The sequence below is a fragment of the Eptesicus fuscus genome, chromosome 10 (genome assembly GCF_027574615.1).
Source record: "Eptesicus fuscus isolate TK198812 chromosome 10, DD_ASM_mEF_20220401, whole genome shotgun sequence".
NCBI classification, from domain to species: domain Eukaryota; kingdom Metazoa; phylum Chordata; class Mammalia; order Chiroptera; family Vespertilionidae; genus Eptesicus; species Eptesicus fuscus.
In genome coordinates, this window is record NC_072482.1 from 79016143 (window position 1) to 79042933 (window position 26791).

The following is a 26791-nucleotide window of genomic DNA, read 5'->3' on the forward strand; positions in this document are numbered from 1 at the left end:
TCTGCCTCCATAGTATGAAACCTAATTACCTCTGGGTGGTTCTTCAATTTATCTTATTGGATAACTTGCCCCTTCGACTCAAGGAACATGACTGTGTGTGCTCATGATGCTGAAGTCTCATGGCATCTCCATCATTTGTCTGCTCTTTATTACATAATTTTTAAACGTATTCCTTGCTATTAATTCCTTTTCCCATGGTCTGTGAACATGCTTACTTCTCTTTCAAAGTAAACAACCATCCCTTGAACATTGATATTATTTCATTCCTCCCTTTTACAATTATGTTTATGGAAAACATTAGTCTACACTCACTATATTAGGTTCAATGTGTTCCATTTATTCCTCAAAACTTTGAGACTTAAAACCCCACTAAAACTGGTATAAAGAATGTCACCAGTATGATCCTAAGTGTTGTTATCAGCAAGCCTCATTTTCATTGACCTCTTTGGATCATAGGAGAACATTATAGCCCCTGATAGTATTCCCATCCTTTGGCTTCCATTATTTATTCTTGCTGTGCTATTCAATGTGATTTCCAATCTTTTCACATCATGATGCACAGGGAAAATGACAATATCATATGGTACACTGCGGTGAGATGAGGAAGCTCAGGGGTCAAGGAGTTAGGACCAACTTGTCTCTGCCTGGTGACCCTGAGGGTTTAACGAGGTTATTTTCTCAGCAATCATGCAGCCTATTTATAGCACAATAGTTAATTATCTCTACCCTAAAGGACATCTCTTGAATTTCTGACTGGCATTTAAAACAATGTGTCAAAGGTCAATTCAACATTTTCCCCCTTAAACGTGCATTTCAATCTATTTTTCTTTTTAGGGGAATAGCAGTAACTTCCACCAGGTGACCTAAAAGCCTTTTTAAACTTTGTCTTCTATCACCACACTCCAAAAACAAATGCTTTTAAATCTTTCTTGTTTGATGTCTTACTTATCTTCCCTATAGACTCTAGAATAAGAACTTAACTTGGGTACTTTCTAGTATAGTTTACCTGCTTTGTCTCATCACATTTCCATAGGTAGCCTTGATAAGAATATAGTGAATGTCATATAATACATCCAAGAAGTCTTTACGGGTCACAGTTCTACTGACTCGAGGATCATCACCATAGTATTTCCATTCTCTCTGTTAACAAGAAAATAAACCACTGATGAAACTGATTGTAAAACCACTGACATCCTTGCACCAAACAACTAATACCCTTACCTCTGTCATTTCAATTTCATGCCTTGTCAGTTGGCCAATTAGAGGAGCGGCCATATGCCTGATGATAATTCTAGCATGCGATGGAGTCCCACCTCGGATGATAACTTGAGGCTTATATGTAGAGACACCTGTCTCTTCTCGAGCCTCAAAATAGATGGCATACTTGAGTTTTCCACCATAGGCCATCAACTGACAAAATAAAACGAGGAGAGATGAGTTAGATAAATCTCCAAATGGAGTGATTCCAAAAACATGTTTTACTTTGTTCTCATGTGACTTCAAAGTTCTTGTCCTTACCTTCTTTCCTTCAAATTGTTCTGGCAGTTTCCAATAAAAAGGCTCCAAACGGAGATCTTGTCTCACCAGATCCATGCGGGCAACAATCTCTGGATCCTGAAAAGCGATGCCTTTGGTAGTTGTGTGCTGCAGTGCCTCATCCACCAGGGGCAGAATGGTCTGCTCGGGCTCCAGGGACACCTGCAAGGGGTCAGACCACAGCAGGAGGCTGAGCTCAAGTCTTAAGGGCACTCCTTTAAAACCAAGTTACAGACTGCATGGCCATCCCGTGCCAATGAGCTGTCTTCACAAGAAAACGAACTAGTGCCTAGTGAGCAAGTAGGGCAAGGGAATACATCTTTCTGACTTGTTTGCACAGGGAAAACCACGTGTGTGAAAATCGGAGCCTTTTACAGGAAAAGGTAGGAAAGGTAAAAGGGTCATGTAAGAAAAAACATCCATGCTAAAAATCTATGATTCTCTAAGGCTGGTTGGAATAAATGTGCAAGCCTGGTGTTCATTTGTGTTGCACGAGCACAGATCAAGTTCATGCTCTGGTGCCCTCACTCTTCAGAATGCAGCTTCTTCCCCCATCCCAAACATGTTGCCCTTACAAGGTTTCCCTTTCTCACTTGGCATCTATTTCTGTATCAATGATAAATGAACTATTTTTAAGGAATATTAAAAAAGGCGTTTTCATCAACCCTCTAATGGCACACGGCCCCTTCAGCATTTCTAGATGTGCGCAGGGGAAAAGGTTGCTTAAATGTTTTGCCATTTCCTCCTTGCCCTCAGTGGCTGGCTAAAAGACGCCAGCAGGGCTAACATTATACCATTTCATGGCTCAGCAGGTCCTTACTCACCCACGCACGGATCAGGCCTTTCGCTTCAGAGCACTGAGTAGTGGCTCCGAAGCAATAGCAGCTGCTGCAGCCAAGTGGGTTCTTGGCATCAAGACCGAACGTGCCGGGCTGGCACCTGTCACAGTGGACACCTTCCACGTTCACCTGACGAAAGATGAGAGCTCCTCAGTGTTTTTAATGGTGAAGTTACGAGAGTATTAAACTTGAGAATGAATAACAGGGGCACACTTTTAAAAAATTAAACAAACAAAAAAGATCACCAAGTGTTAGATTCCCAGCTCAAATGGTACATGTAGATAGTCTCATGAAGGGGTGAAATCATGGGTCTAAAAATGCTTAATTTATACATAAGTACATAATCAAGGATATTGTATATTGTTTTTTTAAAATCTAAGCGGCACATTTTCTTCTATCCTGCTGTTAACAATATGAAAGAGTCAAGAAATTCAAAAGCAAAATAAAACATCAATTCCTAAACAGTGGTGTGATGCAAAAAATAGATGCAAAAACAGGATGTTAAAATGTAGATTTATATAATGATTATTATATAATGTATACATACTCGTATAATGTATATTAAATATAATGTGTAGTCACAATTATATGTAACTAGAGGCCTGGTGCATGAAATTCAGGGGGTGCCCTCAGCCCAGCCTGCACCCTCTCCAATCCGGGACTGCTGGCTCCTAATCATTCACCTGCCTGCCTGCCTGGTTGCCCCTAACTGCCCGCCCCCTGCTGGCCTGATCGCCCCTCACTGCCTCTGCATGCCAGCCTGATCGTGCCTAACTTCCCGCCACTTCCAGCCAGATTGCCCCCAACTGCCTCCTCCCTGCCAGCCTGGTTACTCCTAACTGCCCCCCCCCCACGCTGGCCTGGTCACCCCTAACTGCCCCCCTGCCAGCCTGGTTACTCCTAACTGCCCCCCCTCCTGCCAGCCTGGTCACCCTCACGGCCCCCCCCCCTACTGGCCTGGTCACCCCATGCAGCCTGCTTGTTCAGTCATTTGCTCATCCCTTGGGCCGGCCCTGGGCAGCTGGGCAGCTGGCATCTGAGGCTTGCCTGCACCTCGGGCCAGCCCTGGGTGGCTCGGGGGCTGAGGGGACTAGGGGACTCTGGAGGCAGGCATGCGGAGTGCCGTGCACTTGCCACCCCAGTGGGGCTGAGGGGACTGGATGCCGCCATCTTGTGGCTATGGGCGCCACCATCTTTGAGGGCATGACAGTCAATTAGCATATTCCCTCCTTATTGGCTGTGGGCGCCGCCATCATTGTGAGGGCATGACAGTCAATTAGCATATTCCCTCTTTATTAGATAGGATATGGCAGCATTGTACTTTGGGTTTTGTTCAGGGCCCTCAATGGCAGAGGCTGCACTTTTCTTAAATTCTCAAGATTATTTTAACACTTACTCCCTGTATTTCATCCTCTTATTTCTCTGTCCTCTTTGTAATGACTTTTTCTTGAAAAGATATCTATGACCCAGTCTTAGCATTTATACTAAAATTGAATTTTCAGATATATCTAAGAGGGAAATAAAATCTCTCTCATCCTTTTTAATTGGCTGTTTTTCTAAACCATTTAACAATATTAATGAGGGCTGAAATTTCCACATTGTCACTGTTTGTAATGTCAGTGTTTATATGTGATGAAATTTTATGAAACCTCACAGCAGTAAATATATTTTTCAGTGTACAGTGGTTGCAGATTAATTTGGGGAGTAATGGCTTTTTATAAGCCTTATTATTTAGCTGCGATTTTTCTCTGATAATGCTTAAGAGTGTATATTTTTTTCTCCTCCAGATTATTCTTATTTAAGCAAAGTATACATGTACAGAATAGTTTACTAATGAAAATATGTCCCATCTTCCAACTAGAAAAAAAGAAAGCCTTTGGTTAAATATAAGTTCTTAAAAAACCGTGTTTATCTATATGCCAATGAACATACATAAACAAAAACATTGCATCTATCAATGAGTTTTGGTTTTTCTGTTTGTTTAGCTCAATGAAGCAGGAATAATGAACACTGACTAAAGTTAATATTACTGTGCTATGAAAATAAACTTGAGGCCAGTTCTCCTTAATGTATTTTGGCAGCACTTACTTTACAAGTGCACTGCCCAGTCTGATCCATACAGGCACATTTTTTGGTCTCTAAATCACAGGTCGCATCATCAGTCCCGGGCAGGAAGCAATCACAGGGGTCACAGTGGGGGTAGTTCCAGTAACCTCGACTGCACTCTGTACATTTTGTACCAGAGAACTTTGGGTGGCAGCTGCACTGGCCCGTGTTTATATTGCATTGGAAATCCAAGGATCCCACCGTGCTACAGTTACATGCCTACAAAGAGATAAAAACAGCAACCGTTAACACCATTTCCTGGGAAATATATTAAAATTTTAATTCTAATGTTTCTATGCTCCCATTAAACACATATTAATCATATGTCTATTATATGCTTTTGTACTGTTCTAGTTTAGTCACTTGGGAAACATCAGTGAACATAACACTAAAATTGCTTCCTGCATTTACTAAAATATATGAGTGTCCAGAAACCATATGCTATTGAATAAGAATGAAAATGTACTTTCTCTGCCTTTTTGTGGCAAGGAGGAATTAAGTATGGGTTTTCTTCAAACCCTTTTTGTTTCAAAGACGGGACTTTAGACAAAGTCATTTTGCTTTATCATCTAGTTTTTATAGCATTTAAGTTGTACAGAGACATACTGTATAGTTTAATGGAGGGAGACAAGTAAATATGTAAATAGAACACAATGGAATAACATTGTAGAATAGGCAGGGGAGATGCAGAATGCTATGCAGACATATAAGGAGCACCAAACCGGATGTGGGGAAGTCAGGGAGGATTTAGAAAAGTGATATTGAGGTGTTGTTTTTGGCATTTTGTTTTTCAGACAAGCCTTATTTGAGATGCTTTGCTGGTAACTTTTGTCATTCATTCAGATATAAATATGACTTTCTCTTTATTTATGCAATTCAAAATCTTGCTAGATTTTTTTTAAAGTTTGAGGTTGTTTTAATTAATTTACCAGAACATGGTGAGTTACTTTAGTTTGAGAACAAATTGTTTTTTGATTTAGTGCTATTTCTTCAAATTTGTTTTTGAATTTTACTTCTGTTCTAATTTACCAGTTTTGTTCTTCAGGATCACTTATAATTCTTAAAATACACCACTTTTGCCTATCAATCAACTCTATAACACCTTCATGCCTCTCAAATTTGTTCTCTATTTTATACCTCCCAGTTTACACAGTGAAAATTCTATTGTATGTATATACCACCAGTGTTTATTTTAGTTACACAATTTATTGCATGCTTAGCACTTTCCAATAATTTATATTTAAAAATATATTTTGATTTATTTCAGAGAGGAAGGGAGACGAAGAGAGAGATAGAAACATCAATGATGAGAGAGAAACCTGACCGGGAATTGAACCATGACCTCCTGGTTCATGGGTCGACATCCAACCAGAGCCATGCCAGTTAGGCGCCAATATAATTTCTTCATTTTTATCTCTTCTTTGACTTCTGCTCATCCATGTGTCTTTTTATTTCTTATATTCTTTTAAATCTTGTGGCTTTTGATTTACAAAGCTCATATCTCTTTGTAATAAAAGTGCCAAGCATATTTCTAAAATGTCATTTAGGATCTTGGAATGACTAAATCATTTTCAGACACCAGCTGTGCCAATGATCAATCTACTGTCTCTGAGCTTTAAATTCCCTCTCCCCTGCCCCATTTGTGATACTGTAGTTAGAACCTGTACACATTTTTCCACAGACAGGTTGCAGAATGTTAAGCTTCGTCAACAAAGGGCACTGGAGAGACTCAATAAAACCACAGTGGTGGGAAGACACTTCTGTCCTGGGTTCTGTCTTCATTACTGTCATCATTATCATTTTTTATTGTTTAGCATGAGAGCCCAGAAGTTCAGAAGGATTCCAGCTGTGCCCTCAAAACCACTCTCTCCAATAGGCAGCTATCTGAGTAGCTTTGGTTTGCACATAGCTCTGACCAGGACAGGCTGTTTCTAAGTAGCTCCAGCATGCCTATGACCTTCAACAATGGTGGGCAGCTTCCATAGACTAGCATTTGCCCACAAACTGTGTCAACAGTTTTGTTGATATTATTGTTTGTCATACCACAGGCAGGTTGTGTGTTCCTGTGGTAGCCATTCTCTCTTTAAACATTTCTGAACCTCAGCCTTGCCGGGGTTGGGGAGAGGGAAGTGTGTGGCCTCTCCTAGCCCTTGATTCCTGTATGGTCCACCCTCCATAAGCCTAGAAATAGTAGCTGCTCTTTTGTACCTGATACTTCGGTATCCCTTATATCTCTCTTTTATCCTTTTTCAGTAACTTTTTTATAAACTGCCTTTTACCAGTTAAGAGTCTTTATATTCTACTTTCCCTGCTTAAATAACTGGTGTGCTTTCTGTCTCCTAAGTGGGTCCTTACTTAGGATCCAAGTGGGTACCACCTCTTTCTGTATCTCAGTTTGTCACCACACAGTGTTTATACTTAGTCCGTCACCTGGTTCTTTTCGGCGCTGTACTATTCTTCTTCTCAGACATGCAGCTTTATGGCAGACTCATATGCCTAGCAACTTGCCAGATTTCCCGATCTAATTCTGGCTGGATCTCACTTTGTATTTCTCACACGTTCATTACTCAGTTTAATTCTCATATCCACCACTACTGGGGATATTCCTGCTTCTGCTCCTGCCAACAGCAGTTTACTTATGGGACTACTCTTTCTAGAATGTGATGTACAATCACCAGCTTCCAATCTATCATCTCTTTCCTGTCCAAATGTTCTGTGAAATATCTTCCCAGATTCTGATGTTAAAATAATGCCAGGCCTTATTTTGGGTATCTTTATGATTAAGTATTTCTTTATGTCTTCATTGCTATCCAGTAAAAAGGGCTGCATAAGAGTTATTACTAAAAGTTATTTTAAACCCCAACTGTAATATTCTATTACAAACATGGATATTAGTTTCTAAGGCATAGAATAACCCGCTGTCATCACTCTAAATAACTCATCCTGATAGAACATCAAGTGTAGAATGAAATTTCAAAATAAGGATGATTGGCTTATTCACGTAAATATTTTTTTCATTGACTCAAACAAAATGGGCTACAATCAGAAATAGAAAATTACAATATGAATGGAAACTATAATCATGCAGTGCATTTAAAAAATGTCTGATGAGACATCCTTATCATTTAACTAAAATATAAAATGCTACCCAATATTCACATAATTCTTAAAGACTAATTGGCAGTACAAACAGACATTGGGACCTTTCTGAATCCGAAAGTATATCCAGGAAGTCATAGTAAAGACAAACGAGACCATTAACCATATGTTTATAGAGCACTATAACCGATATCAAACTTAAATCATAATTAGATGTAATGTTTTTTTGGCAGCAGAGGATTTATGCATGACTTCCCTGCTAGCAAGAGATGGCAGGCTTTGTATTCTACTCTGATAAAAGCTCAAATGATGTGTGTGCTCACACCTCAGCACTGAGAAATTACCCATGACGCAAAGAAAGGAAAGCTATAAATTTCAAATCACTGCAGATTTGGAGTATAGTCATCCAAGTATTTAAAATAGAACACATGCTCATAAATATTTGTGAGGGCTCTATGAATTTTTTTTGTAATTGCTCATTATGATGAGGTGTGTATTCAGAAATTTATATTTTTAATAATGGTTCAAAGTAATCAAATCACTTCAAACCACATAATTTTTATTCAATAATCACTATATAATGTTATCAAACTTACAACTACATTTATTTATTTATTTATCTATTTATTTATTTAAAATATTTTTATTGATTTCAGAGAGGAAGGGAGAGGGAGAGAGAGATAGAAACATCAGTGATGTGAGGAAATCATCTATTGGCTGCCTCCTGCATGCCCCACACTGGGGATCAAGCCCACAACCTGGGACCCCTCAGTCTATAGGCCAATGCTCTATCCACTGAGCCAAACTGGCTATGGCCCTACAACTACTTTAAAAAAAATTAACTTGGTCTATATTTTATCCTGATTTATATACTGAACATTAGGTATCAGCTTCAATTTCAGGAATTTCATGAGAGTTTGGACACATCATTGGATTTTGTGGCTGGAATGGAACCCTCATAAGTTTCGTATGCCTTATTCACGAGTCCAGGGATAGGGCAATGCTTGGATTCAAAGTGGAAAATGCAAAAAGTCCGTCATCGAATTTTGTAGAATTGTTCATAGTCATCTAAAATTTTGGAACTCTGGAGGAATTTTTGTTTTGTTTACAAATACGTAGCTCCATGAATCTACAAACTGGATAGTTCCTCCACCCTGATGCTGGGTATATGTCTCTCAATGTGAGTTTGGTCATGAAACTTTCTAAGGTCCATCCATGGAAAAAAATGAGGATTGATAATATGACTCTTCAGAATCTTCTCAATTATTTTCTGGAAACTGAAACCTAGTCATAATTTGAGGGTAATTCATAAAGATTTTTGGCAAATTTCTTTAATTAGTTCCCAATTTCCTTGTACTTTTCAGATATATTTCATTGTGTTTGTTAGGCTCTAGCTGTTTCTATTTTATTACAGATGTTTTTGTTGTTCTTTCTGCGCTCCTCCCCCCCCCCCCCTTTATGGTAAGTATCATGGATGAGGCTGCAAAAATGTGTACTTACTTCATTATTCTTCCCACAACTAAAATGTTAGACACTGATCAATAGCTGCAATCACTCCATAATGATAGTTCCACATTGTTTTGCAATATAATATTGGATTTTGAAATGCCCAACTATAGAGTTCTACCAACATAAACAAATCTTTTTTAAAAAACATTTCAGATGAAATAAAGCAATTCACTCACCTTACAACCAGAGAGAATGCTGTGGCCCCAGGTATTAGGTACACATTGAGAACACTGATCTCCAATGGTATTGGGAGGGCAAATGCATCGACCAGTCTTTGGATCACAATTATTACCCAGATGGGAACAGTCACAAGCTTCACAGTTGAAAGGAGAAACAAAAAGTAAACATTTGATACTATATGTTGATTTTATATTGTGATTTATGTTGTTTTATTTTCCATACTATGGTTAAGGATTCTTAAAAGTGAAAACTTAACTCATTTTTTAATATCATAGTACAGTGTACTTCACAGAGGAGTTGTTCAACACATATATGTCATAATTCACGTAATAATTTCAAAAGCTAAAGCATTTTCAAATAAGCTTAAGGAAAGAAAGAATTGATGTATCAGATTCCATGTTAACAAATTAATTATGAATTTAATTATAGAAATGAAATTCAGACCTTTATAATGTCTAGATATAAGGTAACAGAGTTATACCTTATATCTAGACATTATAAAGGTCTGAATTTCATTTCTATAATTAAATTCATAATTAATTTTCTACACTGTATGGATTAACAATTCCTTCCTGTTGAAGACTTTGATTTGTAGTTAAAATCTGTAAGCTTAATAGGCTTCCTAAATTCAGTATATACTAACATATATCAGGACATTTCAGTTTTGCAAATATTTAAAAATAGTTAAATTACAGAACTGTATATATATAAAGATGCTTTTGAGTTTTATTTACCAACTGCCTTATTTCTTTTCAATAGATTTTGAATTTTCCATGCTATAATATATGAAAAGTACAAATTCAACTCTACCCATACACTATCTCAAAGAATGCAAAAATAATATTTGATATCTTCAAAGCCATCCAAGACAAGGACTGTATGCCTTTTATTACCTATAGTTTACCTAGGTACTGATAATACTTTGGTTCAGTGTTCCATATTAAAGAGGAGAAAGCAAGAGAAGAAAAAACAAATACTTGAATTAAAATAGAGGACCAATATTATAAGAAACCTTTTAATTGGTTATATGATGATTAAATCTTTTAAACAAAATACATTTGGGATATTTGATTAAGCTCACATTTTTAAGGGTTCATAATTATCATTGCTCACAGCATTTCATACCAGCTGTGAAAAATGTTTAGCACAATACTTGGCATAGGGTAAACACTAAATAAATGTTAGCCATTGTTTTTGTTGTTATTAATATTGCTGCTAATTTTCAGCCAAAGGATTTAGTTTATATATACCATTGATTAAGAATTAAAATAGTGCATATTGTGTTTAAATTAATATACTAAAAAGTGTCTTGGGATGGTTCAAATCATTACCTGCAAATAGAAATTCTCTAAGTAGTTCTTCAATGGAATTATAACACTGACTGAATAGGAAAACTTGAGTAATTAACTACTTTTTCCTTGTTAAAAGAGAATGTTTACCACATTAATCATATTAACAAAGAAATACCATTCATAACAATAATAGTAAACACGTACATAGAACCTTATATGCCAGGAATTCCTCTAAATATTGTGTAACCATTAACTCAACTAATTCTTACAAAAACCCAGCAAGGTATATACTATTATTTTCTTTATTTAATAGATGAATTTTGTAGAGGGACAGGGAAACCAGATCATTTGGTTAAGTCACATAACTTGTTATATGTGCAGCCAATAAGCAAATCCAAGCTCTTTGGAGCAAATCATGCTCTCAAACATAATGCTATCCTGACTGTTTTGTGCTTATTCTCTGTTCTGTTTTTCTGTGTTAAATGCTACTAAGTCTGGAGTTCTAAAATGTTATCACTATTTCAGAATTTTAAAAAATGTTCTTGCTCTCATTTATAATTTCTGGTAGTGGATATATTTGAATATATAGTGCCGTTTCATTAACTCCTATTAAGTAAAAATAGTGAGATTTAAATAACAGAGTATATTTTAAAACGCAGCTTTAGTATTTTAGTGTGTACAGATATTGACTTAGAGATCACATGTAGACTCTTAGACGGTCTACAATGATAACATTTAAAATAATTTATAATGGCTTAATTTACTATCACAACTTCATATCAAAGGTTTTTGAGAATATCTAAAAGGTACTGGTTTTTAAAATAATTTCCTATATCATTTCTGGCACTTCTTACATAAATTCACTACAGCAGTCCATAATAAAGTCTTAAAATCTTACCATGTATTTATCATGATGCTGAGGATATGGGAGTATCATCAATATTGAATCAGTGAGTTTAGTAAGCAAAGGTTAATAGGCTGGAGTAAGGGTTAATTCAATTTAGTGACACATAAATCAATGCTAAGGTTAAGTCTTTAAATTATTTTATGCTTTTTCCTATTTTTTATATCATGTTTGTCAGAAGGCTGTGGCTGGATATGAGAATACTGCTTGAGGAAGTCATGGTCAGAAACCCCCACCTGCACTTTCCCATGAACTAACAAATATCTAGAGCCAATCTGTTTCTTTCTCAGAATATCACAGTTTTTAAGGCACCTGAAAGTAGAAGCAAACATATTTTTTTGTAGCAGAAAAATATATTAACTCCCCTAATCCTTGTACAAATTTTGCAATAGGAAAAGGAAAAGTTGAGCTGTATTAGCTTGGGGGTAAAATTTAAACTAAGACAACGTCGGCACCAGAAAAATTGAACATTTGACTTTCGAGCTGCAGTAGCCTTTGAGTGACTGGTGAATGGAGGTCACAGTCAGGGAGAGAGAGACCCAGTGGAATTGGGATCTGCTGATGGATTTATATCGAGTACTTGCAAGCACAGTTTTGCATAAGGCAATGTTTCAAATTGCAGTGTATTTCTTTTGATAATTTATTTAAAATAAATAGATGTTTCTTATTAGGTTAAATATTTTATATCACATATTGGTTGTCCTTTAATTTCTGGAAACCCCGAGGAACAAGCTGTTACAGAGCCAAGAACCAGAGAATGAATGTGCCCTGCTGAGTCTTCAATAACAGACCTGTGCATCCTCCTTCTTGGAAGTTGAAATAGCCATGGGCACAGTGGTCGCATTTCTTCCCTGTCACTCCAGGCTGGCACCAACACTGGCCACTCTCTTCACAGTCGAATGATTTAGACCCAAAGGAGTTACAGTTGCAGGGAACACATCCTCTTGTCGACCCTAGGCCAAAGGTTTCGGGCTGGCATAGGAAAGGAAAGAGAAACGTTAAATTTAAATCAATTCATTCACTATAGAACAAGATGCACAGCACTAAAAGATCAGGCAGGAGAAAAAGGAGCCAATAGGTTATAAAGGTTTCTTCACTGATGTTAAGACAACTGAGTTGTCATTCAATCTAATGGAAACCTTTTGTAATATTCAAAGATAGAATTTCAATTACTTTGAAATTTCATCCAGATAAAGGCAGAATTAGGGCATTATTATCCAATCTGATATATTTTCACTAGCTTTTCCCTGTTCGTCCCAAGATTCTAACGGCCCTGTGGAAATAAGCTATGGTTGGTATTTTTATTTTAATTAAAAATTTTATTTGCTTAAATCCTAATAATCTGCACTGATTACTTTCAGATCTTATGAACTCCTTCTACTCGATAATGCTTTCAATATTGTTACCCACAGCCTAAAATTAAAATAAATGATCTTCTCAAATATTTTATCTAACATATTTCATATATCCATAAATACTTCTAATCACCACTATAAGGCTCACATTATAATTTACAGGTTTTGCCTACACTGACAAATAATTGGTTTGACAAACATCTAGTTCTTGGGTTTCATCTTAACAATAGAAATCTATATATATAAAAGGCTAATATGCAAAGTGTCCCCTCAGGAGGTTGACCAGGAGACTGGGAGTTCGATCGCTCATTATGATGTGTGCTGACCACCAGGGGGCAGTGTGGAATGAAGGAAGGCCCTGGCCAGCAGCTGGAAGGCCCCAATCAGCCCTGATTACCAGCCAGGCCTAGGGACCCTTCACATGCACAAATTTCGTGCACCGGGCCTCTAGCTGATTTATAAAAACAGACATCAAAGATTAGGTAAATGAAGGAAAACTTTTATACTCTGAGATTTATCTATATGCACATCCCTTATCTACTTATAACAAGTAAGTTTCTATGGTTAAGTTTTCATTGCTAGCTTTGGCTGACTTTTTTGAAATACATGCTAACAGATCTAGAGTGACTATAAGAAAATGCTGATGAATTAAAAATTACGCCCACTAGAAAAATGAGAAGCACATATCCTATTTAAAGTATGTCAGGGTTGTCTTTTTAAATATAAAATATGTCACATTATTATGATATTTTAACCTAGAAAATTGGTCTCAGTCATTACTTCTTTGTAAAAATAATTCCCATTTTGGAAAATTAGACTTAATAGTTAGTTCTTGGTAAAAATAAATCTTGCTACTTAAAGTGAGCCACTCAAAGAGAAATGTAAGCTGCATTAAATATTTTGCCATTATTGTTAACAGCATTAAAAATAAGTCCTAGAAAATAAAATCACACTAAAATTATTCTTTCAAAATGACTGTAGCTATAGGTTTGTATTTTAAATATAAAATAGGTTGAATGTGTTTGAAAAATAATTTTATTTATATTTACTGCTGACTTTATTTTTATTTCTTGTTCTAATTCAAACTTCACTACATAATTAAAGAAGGAATTGTGTATCAGTTCCAAAAATGACTTAACACATGATATTGAAATTAAATTCAATTATAGAAAGAAAATTTAAAACAAATAATGTTTTTATTCATAAAAATACTTCAGTATAAGATTCTTGATACCTGGCCTAGAGAAATACTTAGAAATTGGTAAAATGGTTAAAGTACAATCATGCCCATTGCAATATTATTTATCATAGTGATTAACTGTAGAAGCATTCATGTTCAATGTTAGAGAAAATTTGAATAAATTTAATTATGATACATTCATGCTATAAAATGATATGCAGTCATTAAAATCCTGTTTTGAAGCAGTTTTAATGACATGAATATGCTTAGTATATAACATTAAGTGAAATTTCAAAAAGCAGAATACAAAATTATATATACACTGTGATTCTAATTACATACCTAAAATGACATACCTACCACTCAGATATACACAAATGGAAAGATATATATATATAAAAGACTAAAACATAATATAGTAAAATAGTTTTTAAAAATATCTGAATTATATTTGCATTTGTTTTTATTTCCTAAATATTCTTCACTTAGAAATCTGAATTGTAAAGATAGTACTTTATATTCATCTTAATTTCCTAAGTATTTCTTTACTTAGCATACTTACATATACACTGAGTGGCCAGATTATTATGATCTCTGAATGCATGCATAATCTGGCCACTAAGTGTATATCCTATATAATAAAAGGCTAATATGCAAATTGTCCCCTCGACCAGGAGTTCAACCAGCAGGCAGGCTGGCCAACCGCCCATGTCCCCTCCCCCTGGCCAGGCTGGCCAGACCCCACCCATGCACGAATTCATGCACCGGGCCTCTAATATATATATACTGATTGGCTAGATTATTATGTGTTCAGAGATCATAATAATCTGGCCACTCAGTGTATATATACATACACACACACATATATACATGTATACACACATATATTTAATAAAAAAGTAATAAAATATTAAAAAGCTTACAAATAATATTATTATTTAAAATTTCCAAAGTTGATCATGTAAAGAAATTTATAAGAAGACATGTCTCTACCATATTTTTCTAGTGTTTAAATTATGCAGTTTTAAAGGCTAAGTTATACCAAAATAAAGACCGCCAACTTTCAGTAACACAATTTTAACAAGTTTGCTGTTCAAAAATGTATTTCAGAGACTAGGGAAAACCCCTGATGTAAACAAATTTAAGGAGCAAACATCCCTAGTCAGTAATGGAAATTAATGAGGTGAAACAATGTGGGAGAGAGTGTCAGTCAGTTTCCCTGGGAAGTTTGTTGCGCTCCCATAAATTATTCTTACTTAGGATAATAATAACAACTAGAACTTATATATTGTGCTTACAGTATGCCAAGCACTGTTCTAAAGTCCTCTATAAATAGCAATTCATTTAATCTTCAAGATAATCCTGTGAGATAAATATTATCACTTTTTTACAGGGTAGTGAAACCAAGGCAGAGAAAAGTCAAGTTCTTTGCCCCAGGTCACCAGCTCACCAATGGAGCAGTCAGGATTCCAATTAGCCAACCTGCCTTCAGAGCTGGTGCTCCTAACTCAGGCATACTGCCACGGAGAACAGACACCACTTTATACAGCTGTGCCGTGAGATTTGTAGGAAAAGGACATGAACGAGGGTTGCATTTATGCTAATTTTATATACTGGAGACATTTCGATCAGTTAGTGCTTCTTTCTTTTACTTAATGCATGCTTTTTTTTTTAAATTTAAAAACATGATCTCTTTTAAAGATTTCTTCATTTTAATAACAATAGTATTAACAATATCTAACATTTACAAAGAATTCTCCATACGTGTCCGTCCTTTATGCACTCATGACTTTATGTTCTTTATGTTCTCGTGACTACCCTGAAACAGGCATGGGGGTGTCTCAACAGAGCTTCCTGCCAGAGAGCCTGCCATGAGGAGTGTCACTGAGGGACAGCCTGCAGCCTCTACAGGAGGAGCTCACCGCAGGTATCGCTTCTTCTAGTCAATAACTGATGACCTTTCTGTGCAAACCAGGATTCCCCTAACGAGCAAATTTTGCTTCAGCATTTCCCATTGGCTTGGCCGAGAATTTGGGATTTGGGCAGAATGCACCGAATGAGGCTTTTCTTCCTATTCTTTCCTCCCCTCTCTCCTTTCTCACAGTCAGACCTGCACTGCAGCAGAAGGCTCCCTGCATACTATACTCCCTCCCCTGTCATCCTTCATGGGCTTTTTTTGCAGTAAGTCTATGCGCTTGCCTCTTGGAAAGCCCAAACAGATGCAAACCCTGAAGTGGGTCCTACTAGAGATGAAGAAGCTGAATTATGGAAGATTTAAGGAACTGTTTTATTGTTAGGAAGTGGTGAAGCTGAGATTTGATCTGAGGCAGTCTGAAAGGAGAACCAGTTTTCTTAAAATGTCAATAGGAGCCATCCCTTTGCTTCCTTACTTTGTAGTACATTCTCACTTTCTTCTGTCCCCTACCCTCAGCTCTCCCACAGGCTCCGATTCTACACTGGCAAGCCTCATCGTCCCCTGCTACTCTGCAGATTGGCTGCGGGCCGAGCTTTCCCTCCTTCCTTCCTCCCAACATTTGTTTTATTTTGCCTTATGAGAAGGAGTCCCATCTTTTGTAAGAGAGAATACGCTTCCATACTTTGTGTATGTTGTGCATGTACAATGTGTTTCTTGTGTTTGTTGTATCCTGAAGCAAAATTATGGTGTGGATATGTAATCAAATCATTCATTATGCTGAAATTGGCAGGTCAATGAGCTGAATTTTCTTGGGCAAGTTACTTTGTTTGCTAGATTTCCCTTTATTTGTTCATTCATAGAAATGAGTTTGCTCCAAATGATACCTGAGGACCTTTCCACGTCTAAGATTTAAGGTGCCCACACATATTTTTCTCTGTTTTCTACACACCCATGGTTAATCAAAATTTTACTAACCTATGAACTTGAATATACTTTTGGAAACATGGATAGCTGTTTTTAAAAGGCAAGGCAAAAACTGTCCAGTTTTTGCATTTGCAATTTGCACACTTAGCAACCATTTTTTTTGTAAAATGGCATCAGGGATTGTCAGCCGCAGCACACGGAACACAACATGCCACGCCAGAGCCATGCAGCACCGCTGGGATTACCCGAGCCGCGGGCCAGTAGGCTCCCCGAGGGCAGCCTCTGGAGCTGCTGGGACCCCATCTCTGGGGAGACCCCAGCACCGGTTGCGTTCTCCGTGGATGCTCCTTCTGTCGGTGCACCTGCCTGCCCAGGTTGCACTGTTTCCCTGCGAAGCCTGATTTACAGACACATTTTCCTGTCCTATCACACTGTGGTGACAGAGAGCCAATGGGGTTGCAGTCACATAACACACAGAATCGTTTCTCAGGGTCCCACCACATAATGGACTTTAAAAGCCAAAAGAAAAAGAAAAACAAACACAAGTAAGAGCATACAATATTATTCAGGAGATAGAAACAGGTGACATTTTCAAGCTTCCTACAGAAAGGTCAGTTTGATGACATCTGAGAAGTGCTTGCTCCTATTTAACAATTGTTAGCACCAAAAATATATATTTATGTGAGAGATGGTGCAAACCCACCTGCTCTCACAGAGGGATCTCAAGGTCTTTCCCTACTGAAGTGGGGGGGAGGGCAATGGGTTCAGAACTGAGAGCAAGAGATTTTTATTATTGTTTCACTTTAGCCAAAGGGTGTATCCAAAAACTACCTCGATGAGCTTCTCTACTGAAAACAGTTAAGTAAAGTGCTCATTGGAACTGACATCTAAATGATGGAACTGCAACAAGGAGTTTGCTAAAAGCAAATGGTATGATACATTTTATTCTGCCAACAAGGTAAAGGCAAAGGAAAGATATTTTTGTCTCCGTAGACTGGAGAGTAAACTTCTGTTATCTGATTCAGAAACATCTGAAGTGTAGTAAATATTACACAAAACCAAGGAAATACGGGTTGAAGGTCAAATGCTAGTGTACAGCAAATTTTGTCCTATTTTGAGAAACCATTTCAGTGATCCCAGTAATTTCACATGTCGAATTAGATAATCCTGAACCTTTCTTTTAATATACTAAGATGTGCATCATCAAAAACTAATGAGACTTTTCAAGGAGGAAGTAAGCTCCTACTCCTTACCTTACACTCATCACACCGCCGGCCCTGCACATTGGGTCTGCATTCACACTGTCCTGTCTGAGTGTGGCAAACCTCAGAGAAGGAGCCATTGGCATTACAGCGACAAGCTGTAAAGAGAAGAGAGATCAGTCACTGGGAAATACTAAGGAGCTGTTGGACATAGAAATTGGGACTCAAAAGAACTCTTGGCCCAGAAAGAAACTCACTATAGACTGATTCATTTGCCTCTCAGCATAACCATTATTGCTTGTCTCATTTCAGTTCTTATAAGTGAATTTCTAGTATCACATGAGCTCACTCATCTAGGGGAAATGATGAACAACATAGACTGATGAACAAGAACAGCATCGATCAGACTGTCAGACCTCAGAGGGAAAGTAGGGGAGGGTGGGGATAAGGGAGATAGATCAACCAAAGGACTTGTGTGCTTGCATACGAGCCTAACCAGTGATCATGGACAACATGGGGGTGGGGGCATACGTGGGGAGGGGTTTGGGATGGGAATAGGGGGATGAGGACAAATATGTGATACCTTAATCAATGAAGTAATTTAAAAAATAAAAAAATATTTTAAAAAGCTTTGTAATAGTTTTAATATCCCCAAGATAGTAGTATTGACAACTAACTTTTTAGAACAGAATGTTTTCTGACTTGCTAGATCAGGGGTGGGGGACATCCAGCCTGAGGGCTGCGTAAGGCCCACAGAATCATTTGGTCCGGCCCTGCCAAGGCATTAGGGATGAGTTAATGAAATGTTACCAAATATAGCAGGCTAATTTTTAAGTTGATAATTTTGTATGGCCCATGAATCATGTTATAAAATCCATATGGCCCTTGGCAGAAAAAAGGTTCTCCACCTTGGTGCTAGATGAACTATTAGGCCTTATGTCATTTGATCCTTACAATTCTAAAAACTGTAGGATCAAGTTGGATAAAGCTTTAGCACAGTACCTGGCACACCAATATGCTACTGAAATATTAATATCATCATGATTATTCCAATGTTGAGAATGAAGATATTGAAATTCCAAGAAGCCATAACTCGTACAAGGCCATGGTTGGTAGGTGATATAACTGAGTCCAGAACCTCAGTCCCCTAACTCCAGGTGAATGTTATTTCCATCACTTCTTCAGCTCTTTCACTTCTTTATAGATGCATTGGCGTAACATTTAAAATATTATAATCCCCATTTTAAGTAATGCATATTAACTATTAAACTAAAATATTTTTTGAGAAATTATCAAAATTAATAGCACCCATGGTATAATATTAATGCCATTATTAGTTGAGCAACATTACTTTTTTAAATTTAATAATTATTTACTACGTGCCTGTTTTTTGTTAAGCTCAAAACATGAGTTTGAGGGGAAATTTTATATATATAAAATGTACATACTCACACACATATATACCTTTAAGATTAGAAAGTATGTGAGATAAAAACATTGTTTCAAGTGTACTAGGAATATAGCATTACAATTTTCAGGAAGAACTTTTACTTTACAACTTACGTACTATCTCCGAAGATAGAAAATATATTTGGTTTAAGTAATTATTTGTCATTTCTGTGTTATGAAGTTGTCTGATATCATCCTGAACCATATATCAGTTTAAAAAGTAAGTGGTCTTTTTACAAATGAAACCATAATTATTGGCTCACTCTGAACTCTATGAGTATATTTTCAATGGTATATACAATTTCATTGACACCAGAATAAAAAAATATATATATAAGGGGGAGATGATATGGGAATTTAGATTATTCATAAATGGTTTTGTAAAGTTTTACACAATATTTCATGTTTCTGGATACCTTGATCTGAGCACAGCTTATAAATGCATTATAAATAGCTACTCCATCAGCTTATGTTATTATTCTGTTCATCTGGCTCCAGATTCTACTTAGTTTTATTGCTTTTCTAAAAACTGTTTGATTTTTCTTCCAGTAGTTTGGCCTTCAGTGTCTGCCAACTTGATAGCAAATAAGTGGGTGTTGAAGACCCAGCCCCATCTGCAGCCAGTCACTTTCCTTGGGACATGGTCCAAGGACAGTCTATATTTGGGGTATGAGGAAAGGCTGAAAAAATATTTTCTTTAACTATTCATTTCATTTGAACACTAGAATTATTGTACAAACTTTTAATATCTTTATGTATGTTTCTTACGTATATTATACAGAAATGTTTTTAAAATCTTAAATAATTAAGAATTTAGAAGCCACTTTTCCTTAGAGTGGGAGTATAAGATTAAATTTACCATAAATTAAAGTCATTCTGAAAATAATGTAAGCAATGTAGAATTTTTAAGTGGCATTTTTAAATGAAATGTATGGTCTTAATGTCATTCTTAATTAATGATAATTGTTGTCAACTTAAAAATAACAAAAGCAGTGTAAAAAATTTAAGTGGCATTTTAAAAGAAATGCATGACACAAACACTATAGATTAATTTGAAAAGCAAAATATATTTCTTTGGAGTGGTGTACTTTCTGTGAAGAAATTTAGAGGCAAGTGAATAATGCTTTATTGTGATTTATTTATTTTATTCTCTTGAGGGTTTACCACCTATGCAGAGAAAAGCTATTGTATCTGTGAAAAATTATCCCCAAAATAGATAATAGAGTTTTAATCTTAATGACATGCCAAGAAGCATTAAAAACCCTAATCATGTCTATTGCTCATGGCAAGTAATATAAAAATTGGTGATGATTCACAAATGTTTTCATACCATATTCTTGTATGGGTTCTTAAGGTTTTACGCCACCAACCCCTGATTTACCACAATAAAATGAGTGAAATAATTTCCTCAAAATTTTTGGAGGAGTTTATTGGAAAATAGTAAAAAAGGTCATTAAATGATTAATACAGCCCTAAAATGAACACTCCACAGAACTCACGACCACCACAGCACTACTACGGAAGGAGCTACCATGTGTGAGCATGCCAGATCCCAGGCAGTTCACTGGATACTTCCTGTGGGGTGGATCCTTTAGTCCCCACAGAAAATTGTGACCCTTTATGTAAATGATGAAACTGAGTCTCAGTGAGGTGAAATGTCTTGCCCAAGATCACACAGCTAGAAAGTGCAGATCCTAGGTGATGTGTTCGAATGGACAAGTTTCTTAAAAGCTCCCAATTATTTTGCAAAGATACCATAAACCCATAGTGTTTAAAAGCCCTCCAGAGCTGTTGGAAAATCTGCTTTAAAAATCATTAATTGACAGATGAAACTAATAGATGTCATTGTCCCAGAGTGATTTGTTTTTGATTCAACAAATTGCCATTTTCAAGTGACAACAAATTGACACTCATCTTACAAATCTATGAGGAGAAAGACACCGCTGTTATTGAAATGGGTGTTTACAGCAGACAATAACAGACTTGATTTCCAGTGGTTTCTATATTTTTGCAGTTCCTGGGAGCCACTGAATGATTGGAAGAGTCTCTTGTTACATAGTGCAACTGGCAGAATTAAATTGTTGGGCTGATATTTGTTCTGCTTGAGGATTCTGACAACAGATGAAGCTGATGATGGCAGTGCAAACCACTCAAGGGCTAATATGGACTAACATTCCATTTCACTCTCCACAAGATCTCCCTTGCATTTATATTAGCACTAATATAAAGCATTGGCAAATTCTCTGCAACACTATAACAGAACTAAGAAGGGAAAGATGAGGGAGGGATATACTGACCATTATGAATGAGGCCCTACAATAGCTACTTTTGTGGAAAGATAACAGTAAGCATTCTATGAATAGTCCTAAGGTGAAGGTTAATCATTTAACAATTACAAATGACAGTGTGCAAAAATATTGGCAGGATTTTTCAACTATGATGAAATGCAAGAATGTAAAGTTCACACATGAAAGGAATACAGATTCACACCTACTGATAGATACTAATTCAATAATGTGGGCAGATACATTTATTTCAAGAAAATAATTAGATCTGAGATAAATCAATAAAGGCTAAATAGGTCCACCTTCTTTTTCAAGATTTTCTTTTCTGCTATGGACATACATTATTTTAGAATATTTGTCCCACATGTAAACAGAAATATGTGCATCATCTGAAAAACAATGGCACTTCAACAATGCATTAATTTTCCAGTGATTTACTCCATTAGTAAGAAAATATTTTAGGACATGCAGACTCTGTGTATAGGTGGTGCGTCTATCATAGATGTATTACACATAATTTCCTACTCTCCAATCTCACTCAAGAACTCATCAGCTACTCTGAGGTGCAATGTATCAATTCTGTCAGGGGCATCAATAGTTCAAACTTACGCTGACAGTTCCTTGCATCAACTGCGTCTCCAAAATATCCATCAGCACAGTGCTCACAGTACCGGCCTGTTGTACCTGGCTTACATATCAGACAGGCGCCAGACAAGCTGTCACAGCTGCCAGGGATGGAGAAGTCAAGGTTGTCATTGCATTGGCATGGCTGACATGATCCTCCAGCTACAGAAGGTTGTCCAAAATAGCCTTCTGCACACCTAAGGCAAAAGAATTCATCAGTGAGTATTTGGGAGGAATTAGTGAAACCCATCAGGGTAATACTTACTACATATTTTTCACACTATCCCTCTCTCAGGATACATTTTCTTTTTAAGTGTTCCTTTTCTCAAATGCAAGATGATTAAAAGTGTTTTTCCACAACTGTAGTGTAGATACAAGATGAAATCCTGCCAGCCCCACTAGTAATTAGATTTCAGCAAGGAAAAAAAAAAATCTTGTTACTGGCACTGAAGACGAGACCAAAGCATAATAAGAAATCTGCTCCTGACATTTTAGAGGAATCCACGTCCATGTTGGAAAGCCTTTGTAGTACAACACGTTATATCTATCTACTCCAATTGGTGGTTTCCTGTACAAATATGTAAGGTTCATATTTTTTGGCTTTTGTTGAAGCAAGAGCTTTTTATGAGAAAACAGGCTCATAAGGAAATTCAGTAGTGAGAATTCCAAAATTTATTAAATAGAAAATTATAACTCTAAAGGGTCTCTTTATTATTTGGGTGGAAGCTATGGGTATCTTTACATTAACAATAGGTTTGTATGTGTTTGCATACCCAAACAGAGGCAGATTTTCATTGAAGAGTCTTTACTGAGAAGTACATGTGCTTATACTAGTACTATGTTAACATGCTGAAAGATGATGCATAACTGTGCCACAACTCGTATTAGCAAACTCTAGTTTTTAAAAAAGGACTAATAACTATTTTAGATATTATTGGAAAAACAAGTTTATTTATTTATGAGGCATGGCAGAGATTTTAAAAATTATAGTATAAAATTATCCTTTCTCCCTATGTTATATTTAAAAATGCTACTTCATGCTACAGATGCACAAATACATCTTTATAGGAAGCATCTATTTATATTCTGCTCTGTCTTCTCTTTCAATTACATTTGCTCTTGCTTCCTATTAAGCCACACTTGCCAAAAGAGAAGCAAAACAGTGTATCTGAAATATTACAGTCAGGTTAGCTCTGTTATCTGCACTGTGTTAGCAACATAAAATGACTTTTTCAACAAAGTTCAAAATTGAAGGGGAACAAAAACCATGTGGGAGAATATAATTTCTATAGTACACTACTATTATTCGCATCTACTCACAGATGTATAAGTAATTGTGTAGAGAAATGCTCTCTACCAGTCAAAGAAGAAATAGTTTAAATCCAGTATATCATAGAAGGATACTTTAATAACATCACAATTATGGTGCAAAGTCATTAATTCAGTCCAAGTTTTCTAGAACACATATTGATGCAATAAGTCTTGCAGAATTAACCTTTTATCATAATTTTTAAAATGATATTAATTTTAAAAATTATATTTATAAAAATTTTATAAATCATTTTATATAATTATGTATAAATATTGCTTGGAAAAACATTGCCACCCACAAATATAATTGCTAATTAATTGTTTTTTGTAAAATGTGAACTAATGTTTGAGTGCTTAACATTCTCCCACAATCCCTTCAGGGTGGTATTTGACAAACATAATAGGACAATCCTTTTGAATTTTAACCCAATTCTTCTTGCCTTACTTGATATTCAGAGCTTATGATCACGCCCAAATGTATCTCATTTTGTTTACCATTAAGAGAGTGACTTTGCTTCTCTAGAATAACGACTTTTCAATGATCATTATCACAGTCAACAAAAACCCATTATTTTCGGCTCACTTTCCTCAAAATGACTTACTGCCCTCAGGAGAGATGGTGTTCTATAACAAGATCTGGAAATTTTTCTCAACACAGATACCAATTAATAAGTCTACAATTCTCCCACAATAAACACACACACACACACACACACACAAAACACACCTCAGTCCATGAGAAAATTAGAGTAACTGAAGAAGTATCAAACTTTTTTTTTATTGTAGAACATATACTTACTGATTATACATGATAGATAATCCATATGTCACTTTATTGAAAGTGTGCATTCAAGTTTTATTACTGATGGATATGTACATGGGTTTCTATACATAGATTAGTATTCTTAGATACTTATAAAGATGTTTCAATAGAATTAAAAAGTGATTCTAACGTCAGTGAAAACAATACTGTTAACCATATAGCTTTTATTAATAATAACAGTGCTGTATAGTCTGATCAAATAGGACTCATTTAATAAAAATTGGTGTAAATCACAGTCCATTGGACCTTTCCAAATCCTTATTCTTAGAATTTTACCCTACCAACATTACTTGTAATTAAAAATCTGAAGTCCTCTCATTTTCATATGCAAGACAGAATGAGGATTTTTTTTTAAAAAAAACAAAGAGCTTATTGAATTTCTTGCTAGAGAGGAACACCTTGACATAACAAAGTCACTGTTCCATTCCATATTTGCTAACTTTTTTCAAATAAAATTGCAGTATTTTAGAAAGAGACACTTTAAATATAAATGATACTCCAGATAACACATGCAGATATGTAATGACTTAGAAGCAATATAGAGGAAGAGAGACCAAGATAGAAACATGAGATAGAATAGAGACAGAGATGGAGATGGAGATGAAGATTAGAGAAAGAGATAGAAATAGAGATAGAGATAGAGATAGAGATAGAGATAGAGATAGAGAGATAGAGATAGAGATAGAAAGACTGGCAGAGGTGGATAGAGATAACAGTAAGAAGAAGAAAGCAACCTTGGTGAGATTGTTATCTCACTCTACTCCATCATTTCTTCAACAACTTTTGGCTAAAATTGCGGCATATGTTTCCATTATATATGAACTGAAAAGAATGCTTAAATCTCCCTAAGCAAATTAGACAAGCTCTTGCCCCCCCCCCCCACTCCTTCCTCAAACATCTTCTGTGCACTATTACATAATACTAATACAAATAAGGCACAGTCTTTGTACTGTGAAGAAGAAAGACATACTTAAAAATGTAGCACTGAATGTCTAGAGATAAGCAAATACTGTTTTGCAAGCATAGAAAAGAGCAACCAACTCATACTAAGATTAATTAAGGACGCTTTTAGGAAGATAGCTGAATTTTAAGAGTTGAACAGGCAGAGGGAACAGAATTGGCAAAGGCACAGAGGAGGGTGGCTGAAATATAAATGGCTGTGCAATATTTCTGTAGTTTACCTGCTTATACAGTGCCTTTCTACAAATTAGAAAAAATGGTTTTCTCTGGGCATATGCAAAAAAAAAGGAGGAAATAATGGGCACAGCAAGAAGGGGGCACATTGGATTTGATCCCCTAATCCAGGGGTCCTCAAACTTTTTAAACAGGGGGCCAGTTCACTGTTCCTCAGACCATTGGAGGGCCGGACTATAGTTTAAAAAAAAACTATGAACGAATTCCTATGCACACTGCACATATCTTATTTTGAAGTAAAAAAACAAAACGGCAAAAACACCCGCCTGTGGCCCGCGGGCCGTAGTTTGAGGACGCCTGCAATCTGTCCATTGGTTGAGTCCTTTTGTGCAATGTGCAAACTGTGAAACTACATACGCAGCCCTTTGAAACCTCACATGGAGCCATAGTTTTGCTAATAGTACTACCAAGTAAGTATAAGTGTCCCTCTTTTCTTATTTCTGCAACTTTTTTCTCAAGGGCATCCAGGACTCAGGGGCTCAAGCAGACTGAAACACGAGTAGAATCTCACCAGCATGGTGATCAGATGACAGTTAGCCTTGATTCAGACTCAGGCATTTCTGAAGCAGAGAACAGCTAACTGGAATTTGGGACTTAAAATTTAAAAAAACAAAAAAGAACTTTTTTGACATTGAATATGAATCATGTGGATAAATTGTCCGTGAATTTTCAAAATATGAAGCAATTAGATTCAAATAACTTCTGCATTCTTAGTAGCAAGTGTGAAATTAATCTTAAATTTGACCTCTCTCTTCACTTAGTGAGGAGTTATTCAAAGTTGGCCAGGTAGGGAGGGGCCAGGGTTTAAAGGGTCTGTGTATCTTATTAATTTCTCTTGATGCTCCAACACTCATCCCTTTTTGCCTTGCTTTTCAATTTTTCTCCTCTTGTCCAGATGATAAAAGACTAGAATCTTAGCAAAGTGCCATGATAAATACCTCATCCCTGACTCTCTTCTTATGTGTTTCAAACATTCCCCAGAAGAAAGCAGTGATATACATATTAATCTTCACTCGAGGTTATTTTTTACATTGATTTTTAGAGAGAGAGGGAAGGAGGGAGGA

The 26791-nt window shown here is 36.4% G+C and overlaps 1 protein-coding gene across 1 annotated transcript in view; it reads right to left on the reverse strand.

The window, feature by feature from the left end:
- LAMA2 (laminin subunit alpha 2) overlaps positions 1-26791 on the reverse strand; it is a 489326-nt gene that overhangs the window by 171470 nt on the left and 291065 nt on the right. The window contains exons 19-27 of the mRNA XM_054722564.1: positions 22385-22596; positions 18093-18199; positions 12257-12437; positions 9266-9402; positions 4464-4700; positions 2361-2504; positions 1519-1698; positions 1222-1410; positions 1007-1140 (exon numbers count right to left, since the gene is read on the reverse strand). Of these exons, the coding sequence (XP_054578539.1) occupies positions 1007-1140; positions 1222-1410; positions 1519-1698; positions 2361-2504; positions 4464-4700; positions 9266-9402; positions 12257-12437; positions 18093-18199; positions 22385-22596 (1521 nt within the window). The remainder of the gene's footprint in view (positions 1-1006; positions 1141-1221; positions 1411-1518; positions 1699-2360; positions 2505-4463; positions 4701-9265; positions 9403-12256; positions 12438-18092; positions 18200-22384; positions 22597-26791) is intronic.